General features: G+C 45.4%; 1 protein-coding gene across 1 annotated transcript in view; it reads left to right on the forward strand.

The window, feature by feature from the left end:
- cdh4 (cadherin 4, type 1, R-cadherin (retinal)) overlaps positions 1 to 23,600 on the forward strand; it is a 285,630-nt gene extending 262,030 nt beyond the window's left edge. Inside the window, exons 10-17 of the mRNA XM_036533980.1 lie at positions 3,935 to 4,120; positions 7,604 to 7,857; positions 14,320 to 14,462; positions 18,005 to 18,238; positions 18,489 to 18,722; positions 20,389 to 20,528; positions 21,701 to 21,865; positions 22,913 to 23,600. Of these exons, the coding sequence (XP_036389873.1) occupies positions 3,935 to 4,120; positions 7,604 to 7,857; positions 14,320 to 14,462; positions 18,005 to 18,238; positions 18,489 to 18,722; positions 20,389 to 20,528; positions 21,701 to 21,865; positions 22,913 to 23,119 (1,563 nt within the window). The 3' untranslated portion in view covers positions 23,120 to 23,600. The remainder of the gene's footprint in view (positions 1 to 3,934; positions 4,121 to 7,603; positions 7,858 to 14,319; positions 14,463 to 18,004; positions 18,239 to 18,488; positions 18,723 to 20,388; positions 20,529 to 21,700; positions 21,866 to 22,912) is intronic.
- The last annotated feature ends 783 nt before the right edge of the window (positions 23,601 to 24,383 follow it).

Here is a 24,383-nt window from a genome sequence, read left to right on the forward strand (position 1 = left end):
CTCTGATTGACGATGACAGGACCCGGGACAGAGCGCTCTGTCTACCACTGTATTATTGATGGCCGCCGTGGCGCTCAACAGGGCTCTGTCCTGATGATACTAATCAGTTCGAAAGCCAGCCTTCCGTTTATCGCTCCTGACTGCTGCATAAAGAGGGGTTCGGCATTGCTTTGTGTGTTGAGCACTTGTATGACCTTTTTAATCCCCTCTTGTATGCGCCACAGATATTAGGAACTCCACTTGGTGGACTGATGTTTTTGTGCTTATGTTATAATAGGAAACTGGCTAACAATGAATGAATTACTAAATAAAATTACATTATCATATAATATCAACATAATAATAATAAGGGATGGACAACATTGCAAGCATACCACCTTTATTGCATTTTCTGTACGTAATTAGAGAAGAGTTTATGTTTTAAGGAAAAAACTGTAGGCATATTAGCTGTAAACAAATCTGTGGATAGAATACAAAAACAAATACATGTAATTGTGAAAATGAGATAATGGTAAATAGAATGATTACCCTATACTATTTAGAGAGATTAGATTACTTTATTGTCCACAATTGGGCACATTATTAAAAAAAAAAAAAAAACTGGCAAATGTTGCTGGCGAATACACCATTACATTATCATATCTTGATATGGGAGTGAACCACAAGTACAGCAGGCATAGATCCAGGGAGTAGTTCCACCCCACAGGCACTCATACAGAAACTATGACAGTGCAGACAGTAACATAACAGTGCAGCGCAGAATGATATAGAAAATGTGGACAAACCAGGAGTGTAGTCAATAGGACAATAATAGGAAAACTCTATAGAGGAGACAGCAAATTCACTTCTAAACACACAAGCACATTGACTGCAGGCTGTGACATCACAGCTGAGCTCTCAGGTTATGAACCTAGTTCAATTTCAGTTCAAGAGACAGGTGAATTTTTTATATGTATATAACTGCTTGTTTACCTGGTCCTGCTGAACTATTAATAGTACTGCTTTATCCATTAAACATTAATATGATGTGTGTGAATAGAATCTTAATGCTTTCAAATGTCACGTAGGATCAAAGGCATTGGTAGTAAGTTAAAAGGTAGGGAGGCGTGAAACCTACAGTATATAAGATGTATAGTCTGTCCAGTTTCATATTCTCAGTAAACAGGTAAAAAAAAAGATCGATCAACAAACATACACGTTGAAAGAAACAAGATGGTTGAGTGATCACATACACATGGACTGTCTACCTCGGATGGATAGGAAGATGAAGTGATCAATAAATGATGGTGCCTCCCAAACTGCATTGTTTATTGCTTGGGCTTTCAGAAGCTTGGATGAAAAAGTGCATTGTTCTGCAGAAAGGCATTGTTCATTTGATTGAAGAGTTAAACATCATGGATCCTCTAAGGGGCATGTGTGTCCCCTTTTTGTGACAACACAGGACTGATGAAGAGGAGGTGCCCTACATCTGGACGAGACCTGCTGCAATGCTGGTTTTTCGAACACAAAGACTCGCGGATGCACGCGGACCTGTGGGAGCAGAATGGGAGTGGGGCTGTAGTGCCATAATCCTGAGGCTGTCCTGAGACTGCCTAGCAGTTGTGACTCTCGCTCTATTGGGCTGACTTATTCTTCCATTTCTGTGACTGATGGCTGCTGGGTAATCAGAACAGTCTCACCTCCAGGCCTTGGCTCTTTCTCTTTCTCTCCCTCTCTCTGGGTACCCATATGCCACTATGGAGAACACTAGAGCCCAGTGCAGCTTGTTGTTTTGCTAATTTGATTATGCATGAACACAGTCTGCCCCAAGGATTATATCAATGTGGCATGGTTCAGAGTGTAGCGCTAGGGAGAGCTCCAGGGACAGCTTGCATTTGAACAGGAAGGACAGGAAGTACCTCCTGCTGAACTGGGTCCTGCATGGCTATGGCAGCAGGTGTATAAAGTAAATAACAGGTAATGTGTGCGTGTTTGTGTATTGGGGTTTGGAATTGGTGTTTATAAAAGAATAAAATGAGAGAGAAATATCCCATAATCAGGAGAGACACTTTGGGAGTTGAAAAAATGGAAGCACATATAGTAATAGAGGCTGCCAGTGGTATTTAACTGAAGACTAGACGCTAGCCTAGGACCCAGTCTGCTAACATAAGGCTTTCAGGCTAAAACAGTGTCTTTATTGTTCTGCACTGCTGTATTTAAGTATAAAATGAGCAAAAAAGATTCCACCAGCAGGGGAGCAACTTGGGAACCTATGCAAAGCGGTACAAAGACAGCAAGTGGGCAGCCAAAGACAGTGAAGTGAAATCAGGGACTAGAAGTGAATGTAGCCAGAAGCCTAGCAGAATAAAAATCCTAAAAGGAATTGCTTCAGGTCTCCCCTGACACACAGGAACTACAGTATTCTCCAGCGGAGTTGTTACAAAGCACATCTCTACATGCCAAGTCTTGAGAATGGTACAGGTAGTGCAACAGCAGGAAGTGAGAAGCATTCCATCTTATCTGTGTAATTGTTATCACACTGCAGGAATGTGTCATAAGATCTGTCTATCTCCTCTCCCGCTCATGGACCAGTAGCAAGCTATCATCTCGAATCAATCCATCCTTCACCCTGGACAGCCATAGCCAGTATTTCACAGGTTCATCCTCTCTTGTTTTACTTTAATGGTGACTCACAGTGGTATTACAGTTCTGTTTTTGAGGAAATAGTTGGAAGAAATCACAGTGCGTAATTATAATAGCACAGACAGTCTCTGAGTTAAAGCACTGTGATTGCATTAGGGACTCTTATTGGAAAGTGCTCTTTTCAAACAAGTGTTCAGTGCGCTCGAGCCATGGAGCAGCCGAGCTTCCAGACAGTTCTGCATGCAGCTCTGTGTACCTATTCCAGGGAGCTTTCACGCCCTCCCCACCCCCTGTCCTCAAATCCTATTAAGGCGCTCAACAGGACCACCCTGCCCTGCTAACTCTTGCCTTGGTGTGTGGCTTCTTAATACAACACTTTACACAAATACTTATTCTTTTCATCACCGGTTCTTCGCAAGGTCTTAGTGTTCAGACTGCGGCTCTGCCAGAGATGCTCTTTGAAAGCCGGCGCAAGCAGATCAGCCAGTTGTTCATGGCTACTCCCAGTGGCTCCTTGCGCTGATATATGGTCTTGGAGACTGCAGTCAGCAAGCGCTCCATCTTTCAAGCAGACAGAGCACAAGCGTCCCGTGTGTATGTATGGAAGCGATTCATCTTCCACTACACTAACATACACAAATGTTGTTTTGTTTTTTTTTTTTTTTTGTTGTTTGTTTTTTTTGCATTGTTGGTTTTGCTTATCAGGACAAAGCACGTGTTTTGCCATGGAGGGGGCATCTTAAACCCACGCAGACAGTCCTGTGCTGTAGCAAAAGCCTTCGAAAGCATGTCTTTTTTACCTTCTCAGTGTTATGTTTACGCTAGAATTCTGAAGCGGAGAGAAAGAAAGGAAGGGCAAAAAATATACACACACAAAAGAATCTACATATTTAATTTGTTTACTGCTCACAACAGTCATGTTGCTGCAGGGGTTTGAATTCAATTCCAGCAAGATAATTAAGCCATTACTGTAAACAGCAGTTGGCATACACTCTAAATGGTTTAAGCATGGCGAGAGGAGCGGGGCTTACAGTCAGATAATGGGCTGTGTGTGGTAGGTGTCTCCGATTGTGGCTATGAGGCTCAGCTCTGCTTGATAAGGAGGGAGGATGCAGAGGCGAGGCTGTAAGCTGAGCCCGCTCTCCCGATTAGCTCGGGAGTCTGATTGTAAATTCCGTGTGTGTGACATGTCGTCAACAGCGGCTTTCTGTCTGCCGTCGCATTATGAGAAAGGGAAAACACGGGCTCTTGACAGGGGAATTTGCTGTGAGAGATTTTACAGTGCGCCAGTCATGACTCTTCCCTTCTGCAGTTTTCAGGGGAGGTTCCAGAGAACCGGGTCAACATCGTGGTGGCCAACCTGACCGTGATAGACAAGGACCAGCCGCACACCCCAAACTGGAATGCCGTCTACAGAATCGTGAGCGGCGACCCCTCCGGCCACTTCGCCATCCGCACCGACCCCGTCACCAACGACGGCATGGTTACCGTGATAAAGGTAGGCATCAACCCACACAAACTGCTGTACTCCTGAATCTTCGAATCGGGCACTCTGCCCAAAAAAGTGGACTAAAGGTAACATTTGTTACATTTGTAACATTTGTCGTCAGCTCACTGTTAGGCCCATGAAATATTTTGATGTAACCAGCAATAAAGACAATTAAGTGCTTGGAGGCCATCTCATGCTATCTTGTAGAACTGAACAATCAATTCTAAATCAAGCAAGCGGTACATAGTCTGGAAGGAGCCCTACTTTAGCACAATACTTCAGTATGTCGGCAGTCAAACAGTGTTCTTGAAATCTACTGCGTCTGTAAAAGCCATTGTAAATGACTAAAATGATCTGTAGTTATTATTGAGCAAGAGTGTACCCTGCTCTTATAAAGCACAGACGTAAACACTAGAGACGACTTGTATTGAGAATATGCATCTTCAGTGTGTGTCACAAAGTATGTTTTTCATCCTGAAAGTTATTTTTTTGCTTTTTCGCAAAGACTTATTTTCACCCCCGAGTGCTGAAAGCTGGTGCTGCCCTGACACGCCTCCAGTAATGCAAGGAAATGTGAGCGGCCTGGAGTTCTGCTTCCTGTGGCGTGACTTTGAGCCCCCCTCGGTGCGAAAGTAGTGCTGTCTGAGTGAGGTGGCTCAGACTTGTCCTCCATGACACCCGCTGGGTACAGTGAAGCAGAAACTCGCTGAGAGTCAATGTGACAAAGAGCTGGGGTTGGGGGGGGGGGGGGGGGGGCGCTAAGACCACTGCAGCAAATTAAATATTGATTTCTCTATTACAAACATGTTCACTTTTATGAACCCATAATATTTTACCTGCTGTCGTAAATTCTGCTGTATAACGATACAGTCTCTTTCAGTTTAGTGCTGTGGGTAAGTGTCCCATAATGCCCTTGCCTCACTGGAGGATCTACCAGACCAGGAGTTGGGGGTAGGGGGTGGTTCTAGGGCGTGCAGGGGTGTGGATTTGGTGCAACATACAAATGTCACGCCTTAAACCTTAGAGCCTCTGTGTTTAAAGAAAATCTGATAAGACCCTATAATGACCTTTTTTTAAAAGAAATAATGATTTTTCTCCCCTAGTTAAACATTGGTATTTTGCTTCTCTTCATTATCTATAGATGACTGGTTTTATAATCCTCTCTCCTCTCCCTGATGTAAAATTCAGCAGGCAGCAGTAAGCTGGAATAACAACCTGAGGGGGGTTATCAGGAGATCATGAAATAAAAGACAGTGCCCCTGGGAACCCAGAGAAAGAGGCTGCAACATTTACCCGTCAAAAATGGCGAACAACGCACTAAACAGCATGAGCAAGCGTGCGTTCATGCGCTTGTGGTTACTTCAGGGGGCAGGAGCGGCTCTTGTTGTGAGAGGCACCCTACAAAAGGAGTGCTTGTATGGCAGGCTCCTATCAGAGAACCAAGCCCAAGGCCTCTATCACCTTCAGCGACAAGAAGTGTACTTTATTATAGAGCTTTTCACAGCCGTGCACATTCAGCAAAGCCGCCCACACGGCAGCAATCTATAGAGCTGCTGCAGGGAACTGGCTCAACAATGGGGAAACCTCCCTTGTCTTAAGTCTGGCTGAAAACTTGTGCTGTTGAGAAGGAAACTGATTTTATGTCATATTACATTACATTATTGTCATTTAGCGGATGCTCTGATCCAGAGCGAAGTACACAGTGCACCTAATAAAGCGGCTTGAAAAGTTGCACAAACAACACACCACTGATCACACATGAATGAGCATCACTGTCTAACATAGTGCTGAGATCACAAATGTGTGCCTAGATTGACATGTGAGTGCAAGGCAATCGATTTCAGATGAGAACAAAAGCCCATGTAGTCAGGAGCCCAGCATATAACAGCACACCTGTAGACAGGTGCAGTATCTGGAACCAACTGATATAGGTGGTCCAGTCCAATTGAATCTCATTGGTGGGTTGTCTGATTGCGGGTATCTCTATAAAGGCAGAATCGCCTTGAAGATGATTTCTCCTTTCTTCCAGCGTGTGGCGTAATTTGCATGTTAATATGCCTCACACCTCACACACACTCTGTGCTTGTTTAATTAGCAATTAGAATATGTAAATTGTAATGTGGAATGAATATGAAAATAATAGGAGAGGGGACTGAAGGGTTGGAGGGGGTGTTGCTGCGCTGTTGAAGTGTGGGAGGCAGGAGGAGTGGAGGTGTGTTTTGTGGGTTGATGGTGGGGGGGGGGGGGTTGGTGGTGGCACCCAACTGTGTCCTCCCGTCCCTCTCTCGCCCACGGCTGCGCACCGTCCTGCGTGAGTCCCTTAATTGCGGACCAAAGCAGGCTGAGTCCTGATCAATAATGCCTCCCCGGCGAGGCGGATCAAAGCGCGGGGCCGTGATCACAGCGGACCGCGTGTTCCAGTCCCCGGCGGCCCGGCCACACGCCTCCTGCTCTCGTGTGCCGTCATCGTCTGACTCCCCTCGCTGCTGTCACGTCTGTCAGCTCTAATCCCCCGTCACCCACGCAGCTTGTTTAGTGCTGCTTTTTATATCGCTGCACTGTCCATTACGATCAGCACCGGGCCGCTAACGCGGCGCATGCACAGATGCGCACCAAATTGTTATTGTCACCACTAAAACCGAGTCGGAGCCTTAATCGTAAACGCGCTTATTGTCTGTGCGCTAACGTCGCGCGCGCATATATATTTGTTTTATTTGAACCTGTAATGGCAACGTCTTCATTAAGGCTGCATAAAACTGTTGTTTCGCTTCATTCTCAAGTGCCACATCCTCCGTAAGTCCCCATTTGTCAAGCAACACCACCCGCCTTCCCATACTGCCTAACGTGAAGATACCATGACAACATGGTATGAATACTTGAAGCTTGTCAGCTCTACTCAGTGAGGGATAACAGGTATGGGTCTAAAGGTCTCTAAAACTTTAATAAAGCCACTTTTTACTTTCAGAGAGTAAACCAACAGTCAGTTTTGGAATTATTATTCTTCTCCCACGCACGCAGGACATTTCTCTCCTGTCTGAGTTGTCATTTTGTTATTGCTTTTGGTTCCCCTAATGGAGTCAGTGCCGCATATTTGAAAGAGAGGCTTTAGGACCATTTTATTCACCATGAAGTCTTTATTCTGAATCACTTGGACAGATGATTGATCGGGGTGCAATTAATTTAGATAATGGGAATGGATGGTTACCTGCTTGCTCCTGTACTGTTTGAATTGGAATTTATTTGATGAGACATATTCATATCCTCCCTACACCCCTATCTTAAAATGTCCCATTCTTCAACAGTTCAATAGATTTTTTTTTCTTTGTTGCAGCCATCTTGGGTATTGCTGCGAAAACAAGAATGACAAGCTACTCTTAGTTGTATATACAAATGTTGTTGTACTCGTTCTTCTTACGCCCTCGTGTGTCCTTCGCCTGTTCCTTTGCATCTCTCGATCCCTCTCTTACTGTGTCCCTCTGCTCTGATCTGCAGCCTGTGGACTATGAGATGAACCGGGCCTTCATGCTGACGGTGGTGGTGTCCAACCAGGCCCACCTGGCCAGCGGGATCCAGTCGTCCCTGCAGTCCACTGCCGGCGTCACCATCTCCGTGGTGGATGTGAACGAGCCGCCCTTCTTCCCTTCCAACCCCAAGCCCATCCGCTTCGAGGAGGGCGTCCCCGCCGGGACTACGCTCACCACCTTCGCCGCCAACGACCCTGACCGCTTCATGCAGCAGATTGTCAGGTACAAACCCCCCCCCCCCCCCACTTCCCACACCCACCCCTGTCCCCGACATTCCGCACAGCAGAGGAGAGAGGTAAAAGAAGGGATGGGAATTCCAGGGGTCATATAAATCACCAAGCCCCACTTGTCTTTTTGTTTATTTATTTTTCATTTCATTTGCCATGTGTTGTGGAGGTGTGTGACTGGGGCTGGGCAGGCCGCTGTTAGCCCCGTCAGCGTGCTGCTGGAATCGGGGGACTGCAGATCCTGTGGTACAGCCCCAGGCATGTCTCTGACAGCCAGATTTATGTGAGCGCGGGAGCAGCTCTGACAGCTGCCTGGCGAAAGCAAGGCACGCTTTGCACGTGAGTAAAAGCTATCCAAAATCTGGGATGGAGACATTTTCTCCAAGTTGGGCCTCACTCATCACTTTTCTGTATAGACCGAAGGTTCCTTTCACTTTAATGGCACCAGTTACACAAGTTGATTTTAATCTTTTTCTGTCCTATATGAGTTTGCTATTGTTAGCTTAGTCATTGAACTGGCTTGAATTTCCTAAAGTTCCTAAAGTTTCCTAAAAATATGAAATATTCACCAAACATATGTATACTGTTTTATTTGTTATTATGTCTTTGTTTATTCATTATTGTTATTAATTTTTTTTGCATTACCATTCAGCATATTTTCTGGATGGATAAGTGGCATTGAATGATTTTACAGTTGTAGAAAGGGCTTCTGCCAAACAAAGGAAAATTGAGCGGAGACTATGTTGCAGCACTCTAAGAGGGCTTAAGTTTGGGGTCTTGTCTCCCTCATGCTGCCTTATGACGAGGTGAGAGGTCGCAGTGTAATGAGCTGGAAATTTCCACACAGCGGATCTGGTCTCTCTCTCCCTATCGATCGTCCCCAACACCGAGCCTCTCATTCGCACGTCCCCAGAGTCTGGTGGCAGCATGCCACCTCTCCTGCATTGATCCACAGTTGGCCTCGCAGGAACAGCTCTCAGCTCGCTGGCTCGGAAAGCTTTTAGTATTCAATGTCCCTCAATACAAACAAACTGCAAACAACGGCAGCCACGTAAAAGCCAACAGGTTAATGGGTATCGGAGTCGACTGAATAATTATCGGCGCACTTTAAAAGTAAAAAAGCTGCTGCTAGGCAAGATGGGCTGCTTGATGCAGCATTTTGTAACACTCCATTGTTTTGACTCAGAATAAGTGATGAGGGAGCCGGAGTCCATATCGTTGTAGTTTATTTGTGCTGATACTTTTTCAAAACCTCCCACTCCCTGTCAGTCGGTGGCAGGCAAGGCCAAATACACTAATGCCCAGATCCATTCCTGAAGAGAGATGCAGGCAACAACAGGCTCTGGATGGCTTGATTAATTATCAGCTAATTCAATTTGGCAATTATGTAGGTGGCAGAAGCGAAGATCTGCTGTGGAGTAGACCAGGGACATGCGTCCCTTTCCTCACTCCCCTGACGGCGCACTTTGCTTCCTCCTTGTTTTTGTCTGGGAGACAAATCTAAACAAATTTACCAGTTAATTTCACAGCAAATGAGAGTAAATTGGGTGTACATTTTAATTTAGGAGACGCAGGCATCACCAGCTGGGCGCTGTCCCCGCGCCAGCTTCGGCCAGCTGTAGCTCTGAGAGCAGGGTCCGTGTGGCACTGGCCAGTGACCACCTCTCCTGTTCAGCCCTTACCATTCCCTCTTCCACTTAATCGAGGGTCAGCGCAGTCTTGTGGCAACCTTGCTGTTTGCTTTGGAAGTCCAGAGTTGAGCTCTTTTGGAGTGTATGCTTGCCTCCATTAATTCCCATGTGCCGACAGTGGCCAGGGTTTGCAGTGTCAGACTGTGGGAGATGAGATGTGAGAAATGTGGATATATTTGGTTTTAATAAGATGATGACGTGAAATACCAATTATCTCCTCTGTACTTGGTAAGGCATAACCTACATCAACTGCCACTGCATACGTTCAGAAATAATTAATTCTATTTTTTCCATCTCTTGAAGAAATATTTATTTATATATGAAACATGTCTGTGAATCCTTAAACCGGGATTCTCTGCTCAGTATGGTTTTTTATATGTATTTTTAACTTTCTTCACAGCAGCTGTGATAACCAATAAGAGCTGTGAACAAAACCACTGTTAAAACTTTTCTTCAATAATCGCGCAGCCTTGTTTGCTAGTAAGTACAGCTATTGAGTTTATTTCGTGATCGATCAGGAACCTCATAGCCTCCGTTTCTCGTTTTCCTTTTATGAACGGAGAGCTCCGAGTTCACCGCCTCTCTCTGGGCTGGGATGGAGTATTCTGTGTGTTTCCCATCTTCTGCCTGTGAGGCCCCATGATGCTGAGCCTGACCCAGATCAATGTCCGGCGCAAGGCCGGAGAGACAGAACGGGGAGAGTTCAAAAGACAGAGGCGAGGAGGGGGAGAGTAAGGCGGGGGCAGCTGGGGGGGGGGGGGGGGGTGTAGGGGTTCAGGAACGTGACGATCGCCAGTCAGACCCAGGTAAGGGTATAAAAAATGCATGCTAGCGCTGGACTGCTGCCTCCGCCTGGTGTTCTGGGTATTTATTTATGCGCTTTGTTCCGATCACATGCAACGGCTCGTCAGCCTTGTCTGACAGGTGCTGCTCAGCCTTCCCCATAGGATAATAAACCAAACACTAAAGGTCAGCGAAACGCGTGGACACGCTTGCTGCACTCCTCATGCACTGGCAGATTTGTAAGGGGGGGGGGAGAGTTAGGCAGTCGACCTCTGCACCACCATTCACCAGCTCCTCATTAGGCAGGCTCATGCATTGGCCCATTCTGTACCGGCAAGACAAGATGCTTATCTCTATAGATGTCAGCTATAGATTTTGGCTTAAAGTAAACACTTATTTAAGGGTCAGCCGTCATCCATTGTTTTTTTTCCTGTTGAAAAAACGGAAAGATAATGTCTTATTCACAGAAAGTTATGAACAGGAGAAAATCAGCAGCATGTATCAAAAATTTTCAGTTGCCTGAACCTTTACCTGATACCTCAATTTTTGCTGTGTATAACATTTCAGTCTCATATGCAATTATTATTATTATTATTGTTGTTGGGGTTGGGTTCTCTTCACATCTATTCTTTTATATTGTGCCACCTCCTCTTCCCCGTGATGTTAGTCTCATGCTATTGGGTTCTCTTCACATCTATTCTTTTATATTGTGCCACCTCCTCTTCCCCGTGATGTTAGTCTCATGCTATTTCTGACCATCTGTCTTCTTGCGGGGGACCTTGTCATTTGTTAATGAGACGACTTATTCACAGTGTGATATCACAGATGAAGAACGTTTCATGATCCTCACTCGCAAAATTGTTAGCTCATAGCCTGGGTCGGGGGGTGTGTGGTGGAGGGGGTGTCATATCATTCTTCTTTGTTGTTCACAGCTGTAAGCAGAAGGCAAGATGGGGGGAGGGGGGTAAATGTGGTGGAAAGTCTTCAGGCTTGGAATCTATGCCAGAGCCCAAAAAGCAGATTATTCCATAGATTGTTTTAAGATTTGGCTTTATGAGTTAATTATTTGTACACTCTGAGGGCTCACATTACGGCTGACAGAGCCTCAGGATTGGAATTTAAACTAATTAAGGGGACTGGAATGCTGCCTTCCTGTCCGTGCCCGCAGACAGGTAAATAGGCAGAGTCATATTAATACCTATATTTAATGAGCTTTTGGTTGCAAATTAACTCTGCCTATGGAGCAGAGCCCCAGAGTACTTGTATTTCCCACTTTCCATCCTCATGATTCTCTTTTTACAGCACTTCCTTGTAGCAGAGGGAATGATAAACTAGGCCCTCTTCTGAGGTGTTCTGGGTGTTCAACCTTGACAATTAACTATATTCGTTATCTGGTGGTAATTAATGAGTGTTGGCACCCAGGGATCAGTGTGGGGTTTGACTGTGGAGAGGACCCACTCTAACATGCACTGAAGGAGGCAGAAAACTGTCTGTGGTGCTGTTTGCCAGTTACTCCACATTATGCTTCCCACATAAAAGGTTTTTCAAAACACCAAAACAGAGTAAAAAGAGATGGTTCATTTATTATGAGGAAATATGACAGGTTAAAATACAAAAGCTGGATACAAGTTAAAGGTGATTAAAAATAGTTATAAATAAATACTAAATGTTTTGGACCCACTGTATACCTTTTGGCCATTCCCCTTGTAGCCACACCAGGGGAGGAAAACGTATCTGTGCTACTTGTGTTCATTTTCTTCCAAAGGCATAACCATTTACCTAACAGTGTATACAATGATGCTTCATTAACAGTGGACATTTTGAATCAGCCAGACAGTCATTGCAGTTAACACCCACAGCCAATTAAAAAGCAGACAGTTTTCCAGCATTTTGAAGAACCATCGTTCTCCAGTTGTTGGACAAAGAGCAGGATGGTTTAATTAACTTTCCTTCAGATATGACATAAAGCTGGAAATTAATTAGTTAAAGTGCCGTTTCAACAGCTTGAGGAGATGTATATCTGGACCCTAAACCTAGGTGCCTTGCCATTAATAAGTCCATTTGTTTTGATACATAAAAAGATGAACGTTAGACACTAGATACTTCATTTAATACAGTGAAAATTGGCATACGCTCGAGAACTATTATACACTAATACGCTGCATATAAGTTTTATTAGATCATGTCTTTAGTACTGTTTGGGGAAGTTAATTAAAGTGCAGTCTTAAAAGTGGAGGCCTGATAGTTGGGGATTAGACCTTCCTGAAATGTCTTATCGTCATTGGGTGCTAATCCTGATTTAATATTTTCAGATAGGAGAAACCTGTCGAACTGGTACTTCTGTGAATGGACTGGAGGCAGAGCCGGGGTAGGATGGTGTGGGATATTAGCCTCTTTCTCTCGGTCTGATTGGTCCACAAATCTCTGTGCTCACATAAAACGCACTTTGTCTTCAAAAGGAACCACAGGCAAGGTCGGTTTACACTGGGGTGCTGCCAAAAACAAAGAGTGCTTTAAATCAGGATCGTGTCAGGCAGTCTTTTTCAGTCCTTCAAAGACAGAGAACAGCTCTCACTCACCTCAGGAGGGAGGATGATGCTCAGTAAAAGGCCAGGAGTGAGACTGATACTCAGCAAAGAGATGCAGCCGGTAGGAGGAACAGTTTCAGATTTCACCCAATGTTCTCACTTTGCTGCAATGATGCAGTCATAACGCCACAGTGTTATTGAAGCACTATGAGGAAATTTGTGTGCATGTCGTAGTTAAATCAGCAACAGAGTAAACGCATTCTATCAAAGTATTGTGTCACCCAGTCTTTCCCATTGATTGGCGTGGCCCCTGTGATTACAATTTCACACACAGTGAGCCTGATGTGGTGGGCAATTCTGGCCTTCGCATCATCCCTGTCATGTCCCCTCTCAGATCTCACACCCGTAGCCGTGTAAAGAGCCAGAACTGTCAGTTGCCTGTGGCTTTATCCTCTCTGTTTCCATCTGGGCACCGAGATTAGCATGAACCCATATTTCCGCACACTCGCGATCATGGGATGATGGGATCCTGTGCAGAAGCCACTGTGGAGTCCCTGCTGCGGAGAGGCCCTGTACGCTGTTTCCACAGAAGGGAACACTTCCCGGCTGTCCTCACAGCGCCGCACCGAAACATGGCGTCAGAGCAGGCGGCGAAATGAACTGGCCTCTCAGCAGGAAGGACCCACCAGAAATAGCCAGGAGAAGAGAACGGACAAATGGTGCAGATGAGAGATGGGAAAGCGTGAATCAGACGAGCGGGAGACGGCTTCGGTGTACAGCTGGAGGGAAACCGGCTCGAGTTGAAAAGCAGGCGAAATCTGGAAATTCTCTGGACGATTTCCATTCCTCTTCCTTATTTGCGCTCCCTTTGTCCTCGGCATGCCCCCACGTGTTAAACAGAGGAGGTAATTGGTTCCAATGAGTTGTACATAAGAGTGGAAAATGAGGTGAAATTGACTGTACGCTGCGGGCTGAGGAACAGAAGTCGATGGGAGTTTTAACAGTGTGAAGGTCACACCAGTGTTTTTTTTTCTCTTTTCTTTAGCTATGGCTTAATCACTGCTGATGGTGTGTGTGCATGTGCATCTGTGCTTAACCATGTGAGAGCAAGGGTGCCACACACTCCCCGTGTCGATGCTGCAGCTCTGGAGCTCTGAGATACATTCTCATTTTATGTCAGACCGACCGGGGGTTACTGAAAGATAAGCCGTCTCCTGAATATTAACACCCCGTTTGAAGAGGTGCTTTTGATGTGAGGTTAAAGACTGCTCACACTAAATGGGGTAACAGCTTTACTTAATCTTTGGAGGATCATGTGTACGTTTTTGAGGAAGCGATAATCAAGCCAGCATATTTCACTTCAGTCATCAAATGTCATCCACTCTGAAGGAGGCCCCTCAGTCTTGGAGCACTGAGGGAAGGAAGTTCATCATTGTCAATCCCACCTTTTCACAGGTACTCCAAGCTCGCCGATCCAGCCAACTGGCTCAGCATCAACACCACCAATGGCCAGATCGTCACCACAGCCATTCTGGACCGGGAGTCGATCTACGTGAAGAACAACATTTACGAGGCCACCTTCCTGGCCTCAGACAATGGTGAGAGATTGCGTGTATGTGCATGCATGTGTGTGAGTGTCTCCGTGTATTCAGATGAAGAGGTGTAAGAGATTCAGGGCTTTTCCTCTCTATACAAGCAGTTTGAACTGCTTCTTGCTCTGTTTCTTGGAGGTATGGAAGAAAAGACCACCAACCAGAGCGCATTCAATATTGCTTTTTGATCTGTACAAAAACTGAGCCAAGCAAGAGGATGGTTTGTCCTGCTGTTACTGAGAGGTAAACCAGTGTTGGTTCTGGGGGTTTCGTGTAACAATGAAAAAGCTTGCTTTTGAGCAGGTACTGTTCAGGCCAACAAGCTGTTCATAGTTATTGATCCAAAACCTTTCTCACTCTCACTCTTAAGGTTCTCTTTTTTCAGTCACATTGAATGAGGCTCTGGCTGTTTGTTCCACACAGCCACAGTGCAAGCTCAACAGAGCACAAATTCAATCACAGCAAACAAACACAGTTCGCTTTTCTGCCACAGAAGCAAAAAAGCCCAATTTTTTTCTTTGCAAAGAGCACCTTATCAGCACAGTGCAGTGCATTTGTGTATTTACCTAAACTTGGGGACGGCTTTGAAACGTGATTGACATTACCAGTGTCCACGGTGTGCGACTTCCTTGTGTTTTCGGGAAAAGGGGATTAGACAGCAAACCCATTAGGGCCGCCGCTCTCCTGTCACCCAAACTGCATTACCATCACAAGCGTTTCACTGGGTTTTTTTTCGCACTCTGAGCTGTGACACTTTCAAAGGCTTTTTGGTCTTGACACGGGGCGGATCTGAAGTTTCCACGCGAGCCCCCGATTCGGCTTGACCGTTCCCCTCTGTGGCGTTTCCGATGGCGCCACGCCGCTGATCGACGGGAAGGCCTGCGAGGACAGCGTCCTCCGACAGGAAGCACCGCGTTTGAAGCAGGGCCCGGCTGCCGGTTGTTGAGGGATGGGGTCTGACTCCGGGGGGTTTTGAACGGATTCCTTTGCTCACCATGTGAGACATGGTTGTGAGGCGCATTAACTGGTGAATTAGCCGTGTGTGCGCAGACAGTCTGGGGTGTAGTGGGAGTGTCAGCAGCGATAATGCGAGGGGGATTATGGTAATGGGAGCTGGGGGGTGATGGCATTTGGAGAGTAAACACTGTCAGAGAATACATTAAAATCTCAGCCATCATTGTCATAATCCGTTCGGCACAGCTTTTAGAAAACCACTCTCTTTGTACCTATAAATAGTTTGTTTTAACCTGGATTTTTTATTATTTTTTTGAGGAGAATAAGAACAGGAAAGCTTGCTGGAAGCCTTTTTCTCCTGACATCTTTTAACCAACATCAAGCAAATATTTAATACAAATCCCTTTGAGGAATTTATACAAACATAATTATTTATTTAGCTGTTTAAAACCCACGTAATGCTCATATCAGCTTGAACAAGCCACCGCTACATGTCCCCCATGCAAGACTGTGATTAACAAAGTCAGGAGTCAGCAGAACCCGCAGAGTGGGAGTTTTTCTGTGTGGTTTTACAGACCAATCTGCTAAGACAGATCCAGCTTGCCAAGTGATAGATAAATAAATATACAGTAGGGCTGCTTTGCAAAGGAAACAAAGGCAGTATCGATCCTGCAAGCAGTCCAGGCTGGTGTAAAACACAGCAGAGGAGCAGTAGAAAGCAATGCAATCCACCCCCTAGACTGAGAACTGGAAGTGCCGAGGGAGTCAGAGCTGAGGACACTGTGTAAAAATCGGCCTCGCAACTCTTTCGCACCCAGTCAGGAACGAAACATTTTGCATGTGAATTGATTTGACTGAATGTAATTCCACTCTGTATTCAACCTCCCTGGACGGATTGTGTGGTTAGCGAGCAAATTTGTCCTCGAAGCGAAGTTAAGTGCATATTAAATCATGGCTTTTTTTCAAAAGGGGAATTTGTCATTTTGGTCTCCTTACTGACTGCCTGCTTTCCTTCTTTGCTCCTTAGAATATAGCTAATTTTATTCAGTCTTTCAACCAAATCAAAACCGAGTTATGTATTGCAAATTGTATTGGATTTTAGTGCCTCTTGTGTGTAACAAATTATGTCCTAATTTGTTACACACAAGACAAATATTTTGTTTAGGGACAGTAAATATTTTTTGTATCCCTTTGCAAATCACCTCATGTGATCAAGACAATGCTGTCCATGAGGACCTCAGATTATGAATGTAGATCTCTGCAGGATATAAACTGTACCTCTTTGTTTGGCATAAAAACAAACACACAATCACTGTTTGTTGGGTCATGAATTGCTGTGAAATTCAGCCAACAACCATTAAAGAAATTACATCCACATAGCAATCTCAGTTACAGAGCCTTGTATTTTCCTCCAGTAAGTATTTAATGTGTTTATTCTGTATGGAGCCTTTAACCTTGGCTATTTTTCTCATGGATTTTTTTCTGCCAAATCTACATAAATCTACATAAATCTATGTAAATGATCTGTCTGTTATCTTAATACTGAAATATGTTATTTGGCAATTACCAGGGAGGCATCATTTCTTCTTAGCATCTGTGTAAAATTGTCATAATTGCATTCGACATTCCTCTCTGAGACTGTTAACAGTCAATAAGAGCTGAAACTTTGTGACTGGTTCTTGAGGAATGAGCATCGCTGACATTGTGTAATTTTGTCCTAGTTTTCTCTCTCTCTCTCTCTCTCTATCTCTCTCTCTCTCTCTCTCTCTCTCTCTCTCTCTCTCTCTCTCTCTCTCTCTCTGCTCTAGCTCCCTGATTGCTCAGGGGATCCATTGAATCTGTCTGCATCTATTCTGTCCTTCTTTGCAAATTGCTCATATTGTTCTCCTCAATCAATGCAAATGGCAGTCAGATGTTTGTGTGACAACTCTGGGGTTTTCCTGCAATGGATTGCTAAGAAAAATGGCCATTATCAGAAGCAGATGGGTTTGCCTTACAGAAATCTAGAGACACTTTATAAAATCCACTGAGAATCTGAAAAATGCATTTGGGTAAAATATTTATGCAACATTTTATTTTGTTCTATTTTTCATCATTGTGCATTTTGGGGGCATTTTTTACTCTTTGTTGTCAAGAAATGGGTTGTGTTTTTTTCTTTCTTTCTTGTACTGTATAGAGAAAGCAGCTCTTTAGAACGCCAATCTGAATTCTCAAATTTCTGTCACGTAGAGAATTATCCTGAGGGATCGCTGCTCTTCAGCAGCCAGCACAACTATCCTTTGCGGTCCATGGAATAAGCTTGCTCCCTTTAGAGGGAGGCAAGCATTGTTCCGCCAGAGCTTTGTTTGAAAAGGGCAGTCAGCAGTCTTATCAGCACCGTGTGAGGGGAACTAATGGAGACACATGCCCGAAACTGTTTGCTTAATTCCATGCTTGGTGGTAATTATAGCCTTCCGCAGCCAGGGCTTGCTTTCTGACCTGACATATCTCTATGACAGCATGTTCATGGCGAAAGTGTCGTGGCTGAGAGTGAATGTGAATCTTCTTTCCTCGTCCTCGCTCTCTCTCTCTCTCTCTCTCTCTCTCTCTCTCAGGGTCTCCACCTGCCAGTGGCACCGGCACACTGCAGATTTACCTGATCGACGTCAATGACAACGCCCCGGTGCTTCTGCCCAAGGAGGCGCAGATCTGCGAGAGGATCAATACCAATTCCATCAACATCACGGCGGCGGACGCCGACATAGACCCCAACGTGGGCCCGTTCATCTTCGAGCTGCCCACCTTTCCTTCCAGCGTCCGCCGCAACTGGACCATCTCCCGCCTGAACGGTGAGGGGCACCCAGCATGCTTTGCCCACCTGATCCCGATGTCGGCAGCCTGCAGACGAAATACTGAGACTGATTAGGTCTGATGTGTGAGACACAAGTGCTGGTCTCAAGGAGTGGAAGGCAGTTATTTGAGGGTACTCGCCTGGCTTTCAAGATGAGGCTTGAGTGGTGTTTTTTTTGTGTTTTTGTTTCCTTTTTTTGTTTGCGTCAGTGGTGATATTTCTTTTCTGCCCATGTGTCTGGCCCACAGGTGACTACGCCCAGCTGAGTCTGCGGATCCAGTACCTGGAGTCTGGTGTGTACGAGGTGCCCGTGATCGTGTCAGACTCTGGGAACCCGCCTCTGTCCAACAGGTCCATCATCAAGGTGAAGGTGTGCCCCTGCGACGAGAACGGGGATTGCACCACTGTCGGAGCGGTGGCAGCTGCCGGCCTGGGCACTGGAGCAATCATCGCCATCCTCATCTGCATCATTATCCTGCTCAGTGAGTGCCTGCAGACATGCACACACACACACACACATACACACAGGCACACACACACACACACACACACACGCGCACATGCGCACACACACAGGCACACACAGGCGCACACACAGGCACACGGACACACACACGGACACACAGACACACACACTCACTCTCTCTCTTTGTCTCTCTCACACACATTGACACTGTCTCTCTGTCATACATACTCAAACACACTTGCTGTCTTTCACCAACAGAAACACATACTTTCTCCACACAAACACACGCGCACACACACACACACACATACACACAGGCACACACACACACACACACACGCGCACGCGCACATGCGCACACACACAGGCACACACAGGCGCACACACAGGCACACGGACACACACACGGACACACGGACACACGCACTCACTCTCTCTCTTTGTCTCTCTCACACACATTGACACTGTCTCTCTGTCATACATACTCAAACACACTTGCTGTCTTTCACCAACAGAAACACATACTTTCTCCACACAAACACACGCGCACATACATGTACATGCTTTCATACAGGCACACGCACTCACACATCAGGAAACAAAAAGCCCAGCTTAGAAGACCTGGTTCCTTCAACTGCACCACCGGAACACTGAGCACGATATAAGGACACAAAAGACACTAGCAAATAGAACTACTGAGCCCCACTGAGCTGAAAACAAGAGCCTTATGAACAGGACACCATGTGAGGCCTCCTCTCCCGGCTTTGTGTTCTCAGCTCATGCTGTGGGACTCCAGCCTCAACTGTTCTTACAGTGGCTTTGATACACTGAACAGAATTGCTCTAATTAATATGGTGTGTTGGTCCCCCTTTAGTATAGGAACAAAAGCCTTTCATACAGTTGTGCTTGCACTTCTGCCATTCCTGCCTTTCATATATATTAAAGACCAGCTAGCTAATAACATGTAACATTAACTCAAGTTCTAGACAGTAAAATAGAAGGACATTTTTATGATATGGAGACTAAGAATATATGTGCAGTAAAGGCCAGCATTCATGAAATATTTATTAGAGCAGAGCAACTGAAAAGTCAGAAATCTCACAGTTGCCAGTTCAATAAACTCAAGGCTCATAAGGTTTTCCCATTTCATAGCATTGGTCCCTCCACCAGGATGCAGACACACAGCTGTGTGTGTGCATACATGCGCATAGGATGATACTAACCCGCCATGACAGTGATCTGGATGGTTGAGAATATTAGAAATACATTATGAAAAGGGGGTAGAGCATTAAGTGGGGTAGTGTGAATTAGTAAGTTTCTTTTATGCTCTGAGTTTTGTGAGTCAGTGTTATGTTGCTGGTTGTTTTGTGAGTGAGTGTGCTGATATTTGGATGTGAATGTGTGTGTGTATGTGTACAAAATCACTGTGATGATGTTGTGTGTTGAGTGTAGTAAGTCAGCGTGTGATGAGATTGTGTGTTGTGTGTAGTACGTCAGTATGGTTATGTTATGCGTTATGTGTTGTAAGTCAGTGTCAGTGTGATGAGGTCGTTTGTTGTGTGTAGTAATTCAGTATGATGATGCTGTGTGTTGTATGTAGTAAGTCAGTATGATTATGTTATGTTATGTGTTGTGTGTAGTAAGTCAGCGTCAGTGTGATGATGTTGTGTGATGTGTTCCAGCCATGGTCCTACTCTTCGTGGTGTGGATGAAGCGCAGGGAGAAGGAGCGTCAGACCAAACAGTTGCTGATTGACCCAGAAGACGATGTCAGAGACAACATACTGAAGTATGACGAGGAGGGAGGGGGAGAGGAGGACCAGGTGAGCTTTATCCCTCTCAATCATGGTACAGGGGCACGCACACACACACACACACACACGCACGCACGCACACACGCACACATGCACACACGCACACACACACAGGCACACAAGCTAGTCTCAGTGACATTTTGGCTGAGTGAACAAAGATCTAAAACCAAACCCAAAATCAACATTACAAAATACACATTTATAAGTACACATACGTCTATTTCTGTCAAACGATCAATTCAATTGCTTGTTGGGCAGTAAAACAATGTACAATTTATCCAGCTTTCCAATTTGTAAAACAAAAATACAAAAATTTCCTCAGCCGCACTTCACAGAAACAAAATGGAATCCACAGTACCTGGGATTGGTCAGTTTCACCATGGTTCAATGATATGATCAGCAAAGCTGAAATTATGCTGACTGCTGCACTTTTAGCAAGGATATACTAAGGTTTGCCAGTAAATGGGCAAAAGGTTGTCCACTTTTATTTAGCAGATCCTCATATTTGTGTTGCTGCTAATACAGCTAAAATGTATCATTAGCAGCAGTAAGGTAACACATGAAGAAACAGGTCTCATAACTGATTATCAGTGATAATGATAAGCTGAACTTATACTTTACAAAATCTGTTGCTAGCAGCAAGACAAGCTGACTAGCTTTTTGGAAAACCTGTTTATTTTGCAAATTGAACACTTAACAGAATATGAGTATTTCACAGAAAAAATTTCCCTTGATTATTAGCAAATTATATTATTTTAAGAGACAGAAGGATCCATAGGACTTAAATAAGGATTTAAAATGTAGGTATTTAATAAGGTAGCTTATGTATACAAGAAATATGCAAGAATATGTCCCTAAGCACAGTTTTTTTTTCCTTTTTTAAGCTTAAGCATAAGATTCTGATAAGAGTAGAGAGAGTGGATCCTCAACTAGTGCTATGGGGACCATGGATATGCAGGTAGTACTGGATGCAGTTTTTAGTTTTTCATTAAAGGAACATCCCAGGGTGTAGATGCTTGTCTTAAAGAGACTGTATTGTCTCTAACCAAAGGCTTCCCTCCTGATCACAATGTTAACCCACATTGCCTGACCCATCTGTACATCTGTACATCTGTGTGGTGGATACCATTCAGCCCGTTTCATTGATCTCTCTCTCCCTCTTGCTCTCTCACTCTCTACAGGACTATGACCTGAGCCAGCTGCAGCAGCCCGAGTCTTTGGACCACATCATCAGCAAGCCCCCTGGGGTCCGGCGAGTGGACGAGAGGCCCGTGGTCCCCGAGTCTCAGTACCCCATTCGGCCAGTCGTGCCTCACCCTGGTGACATCGGGGACTTCATCAATGAGGTACAACGTACACGCCTCCCCTCCCAGCCCTCAGTCTTCTGTCTGCCTTGCCCCAGCGGGAGTTGTAGTCTGAGCGGTGCTGGGCATTCTTGGTGATTCTGCTGGTGTATGAAGGGCGGGGACCTCACTTTGTTCAGCAGCTGGCACGCTGCTAAAGTGGCCCTCAAAGCAGGCGGGCTGGCGCCGCGGCTGCCTGCCCGCACCTGAGCGATGCTGGCAGCTGCTCTGTGTCTCTGCACAGCGGCGCAGCAGAACGCAGAACACAGCATGTGCTGCTGCCCCGCCTGAAGTGGTCAGAGCAGCCGGCTGGCTCCATTTCCTTCTCAGTCAGTTCACTCAGGCCCACAGACCAGCCCCTTTGCCCATAGACCTCACCTGCAGTGTAACACATTAAATTACGATACCTTAGGCACGCTAGAAAGGATACAGACATATCTGTGTTTTTTGTTGACTGATGGCATGGATAGATATCAGTGTTTCCCCCACCCTTTAATAGCCTTTAATAGGTGACTGCTACACCTCAAATGGGCTGAACTCTGACAGTGGTGCTGATGGGAGGTGAAGTCCAAAAGCAAAAGCTTGGAGAGCATGTTTTAATCAGCTGTGGGCTTCACCTCCTACCAGCCCTATTGTGCAAAGTTCAGTGTTTTCCCTTTTGAATGGGGAGTTCATGTATTGTGGGTGTTTCTGGTGAATGAGGCCTTCTGCCTTAGGCAGGTGTCAGTTGTGGGGGAGGGGTCAGGTTTACCTTCCTTGTACAGAAGGATGAGTTCTGATGATCGGCACTGTATAAATGGAAATGCATTATGATGATTGAAAAAGGAGTCCTGGCCCTTGCAAATAGGGAAAAAAATGGAATTAATTCATGTGAATAGGGTTTTATCACAGAAGTAGGTTATTCAGCTCTCAGTAGTTAATTGCACTTGAATGACTTTACATGTGTCTTACACAGGAAGACCAGCAATTCTGGTGCTCTGTCCCATTACATGTAATGATCTGTGACCCCCATGGTTGCGTAACAACCCAAAATTGAATGTTCTTCTGCAGGGCCTGAGGGCAGCAGACAACGACCCCACAGCGCCGCCCTACGACTCACTGCTTGTGTTCGACTACGAGGGCAGCGGCTCCACCGCTGGCTCGGTCAGCTCCCTCAACTCGTCCAGCACCGGCGACCAGGACTACGACTATCTCAATGACTGGGGGCCACGCTTCAAGAAGCTGGCTGACATGTATGGGGGCGGTGACGACGACTAGGCCGAGCGACCCGCCAATGCTCTTCAACCACAGACAGAACCCGAACCACACCACCAACCGCGACACCAGTGAGGACTGTACAAAGAGGCAGCTTTGTAACCTGTCCCCTCCTGCAGACTGTACTCAAATATGTTTCTTTCTTTTTTTCCCCCCTCTTTTAGTGGCAAGGCTTCAGTTTGACTTTTTTTTGTTGTTGTAGGTTTACTTTTCGCTCTGCCTGAACGCAAGCTGTCTACTAGCATGGGAAAGTGAATCGCTTCTTGTCTTTGGCCCTAGTGTTCCACTCCACCGCAGACAGCTGGGAACACCTTTCCCGTCATCACTGAAGAGGGTGTGAAAAGGCCTTCTTTCTTAACTTGAATTCTTAGAACAGAAGCACTGTTGTTATAAAAGTGCCTTTTGTGGTGCATTTCATTGGATTCCCTCTATCTCAGGATTGGTTGCCATTGTAATGGCTTCGTATAGCACGCTTGTTCATCCCCCCCCCCCCCCCCCCCCCCTCTCCCTCCTTACATAATGACCCTGAAAAGCCAAGCCAGCTACATGGTGAAACCAAGCCAGAATTGAAAATAACTATTCCTTTCAAAAGAAACTGGGCAGCAGGTGATTTATGTAAGGAAACAAAGTGCTTTCCGGAAGTAATACAATTATCTTTCAGTGGGAGTTAATCAGTGTTTCTGTACAGGCTCATCCAAACTCAGACGGACAGCTACATACAGGCTAAGGCTATCCTGCCTGCTTGAGAAATAACACAGATTCGTGAGTGCACTTTGTGTGAAACGAGTAATGTTTTACACTTGTTTTCACGTGCAGGTATTTAACATAAAATTAGAGCGCTGTCCCACTGAAACGTGGCAATGGTAGCAGGTGAGTTTGGGTGGCCGACCGTTTCTCAGCTTTATGTCTCTTTGCGGTCACGGTGGCCGTGTGACCGAGGGGAAGGAGCACTACCTGAGAGCCTCTTGCTCTCTCTGGGAAGGCAGGCAACAGTTTGGAAAAATGATGTATGTGAAAACATGTAGAAAAGAGGGTTGATTTTTTTGTACAAAAGGTTTTCTCTTTTGTTTGTTAAATGACATGGAAAAAATGCATGATTTTTTCCCCCAAAGGTTTTCAACATGGCACTTGACACTCATTGGCTAGATTGGTTAATGTGGTTGAAGAAAATTATATAAACTGTAAAAAGACAAAAAAAAAAGATGTAAAATAACTATTTTTGAAGTACTAGGAAACTGCAAGTAGTTAGTGTCACGCTCTTTTCCAG

Source organism: Megalops cyprinoides, chromosome 7 (genome assembly GCF_013368585.1).
Source record: "Megalops cyprinoides isolate fMegCyp1 chromosome 7, fMegCyp1.pri, whole genome shotgun sequence".
Taxonomy (NCBI): domain Eukaryota; kingdom Metazoa; phylum Chordata; class Actinopteri; order Elopiformes; family Megalopidae; genus Megalops; species Megalops cyprinoides.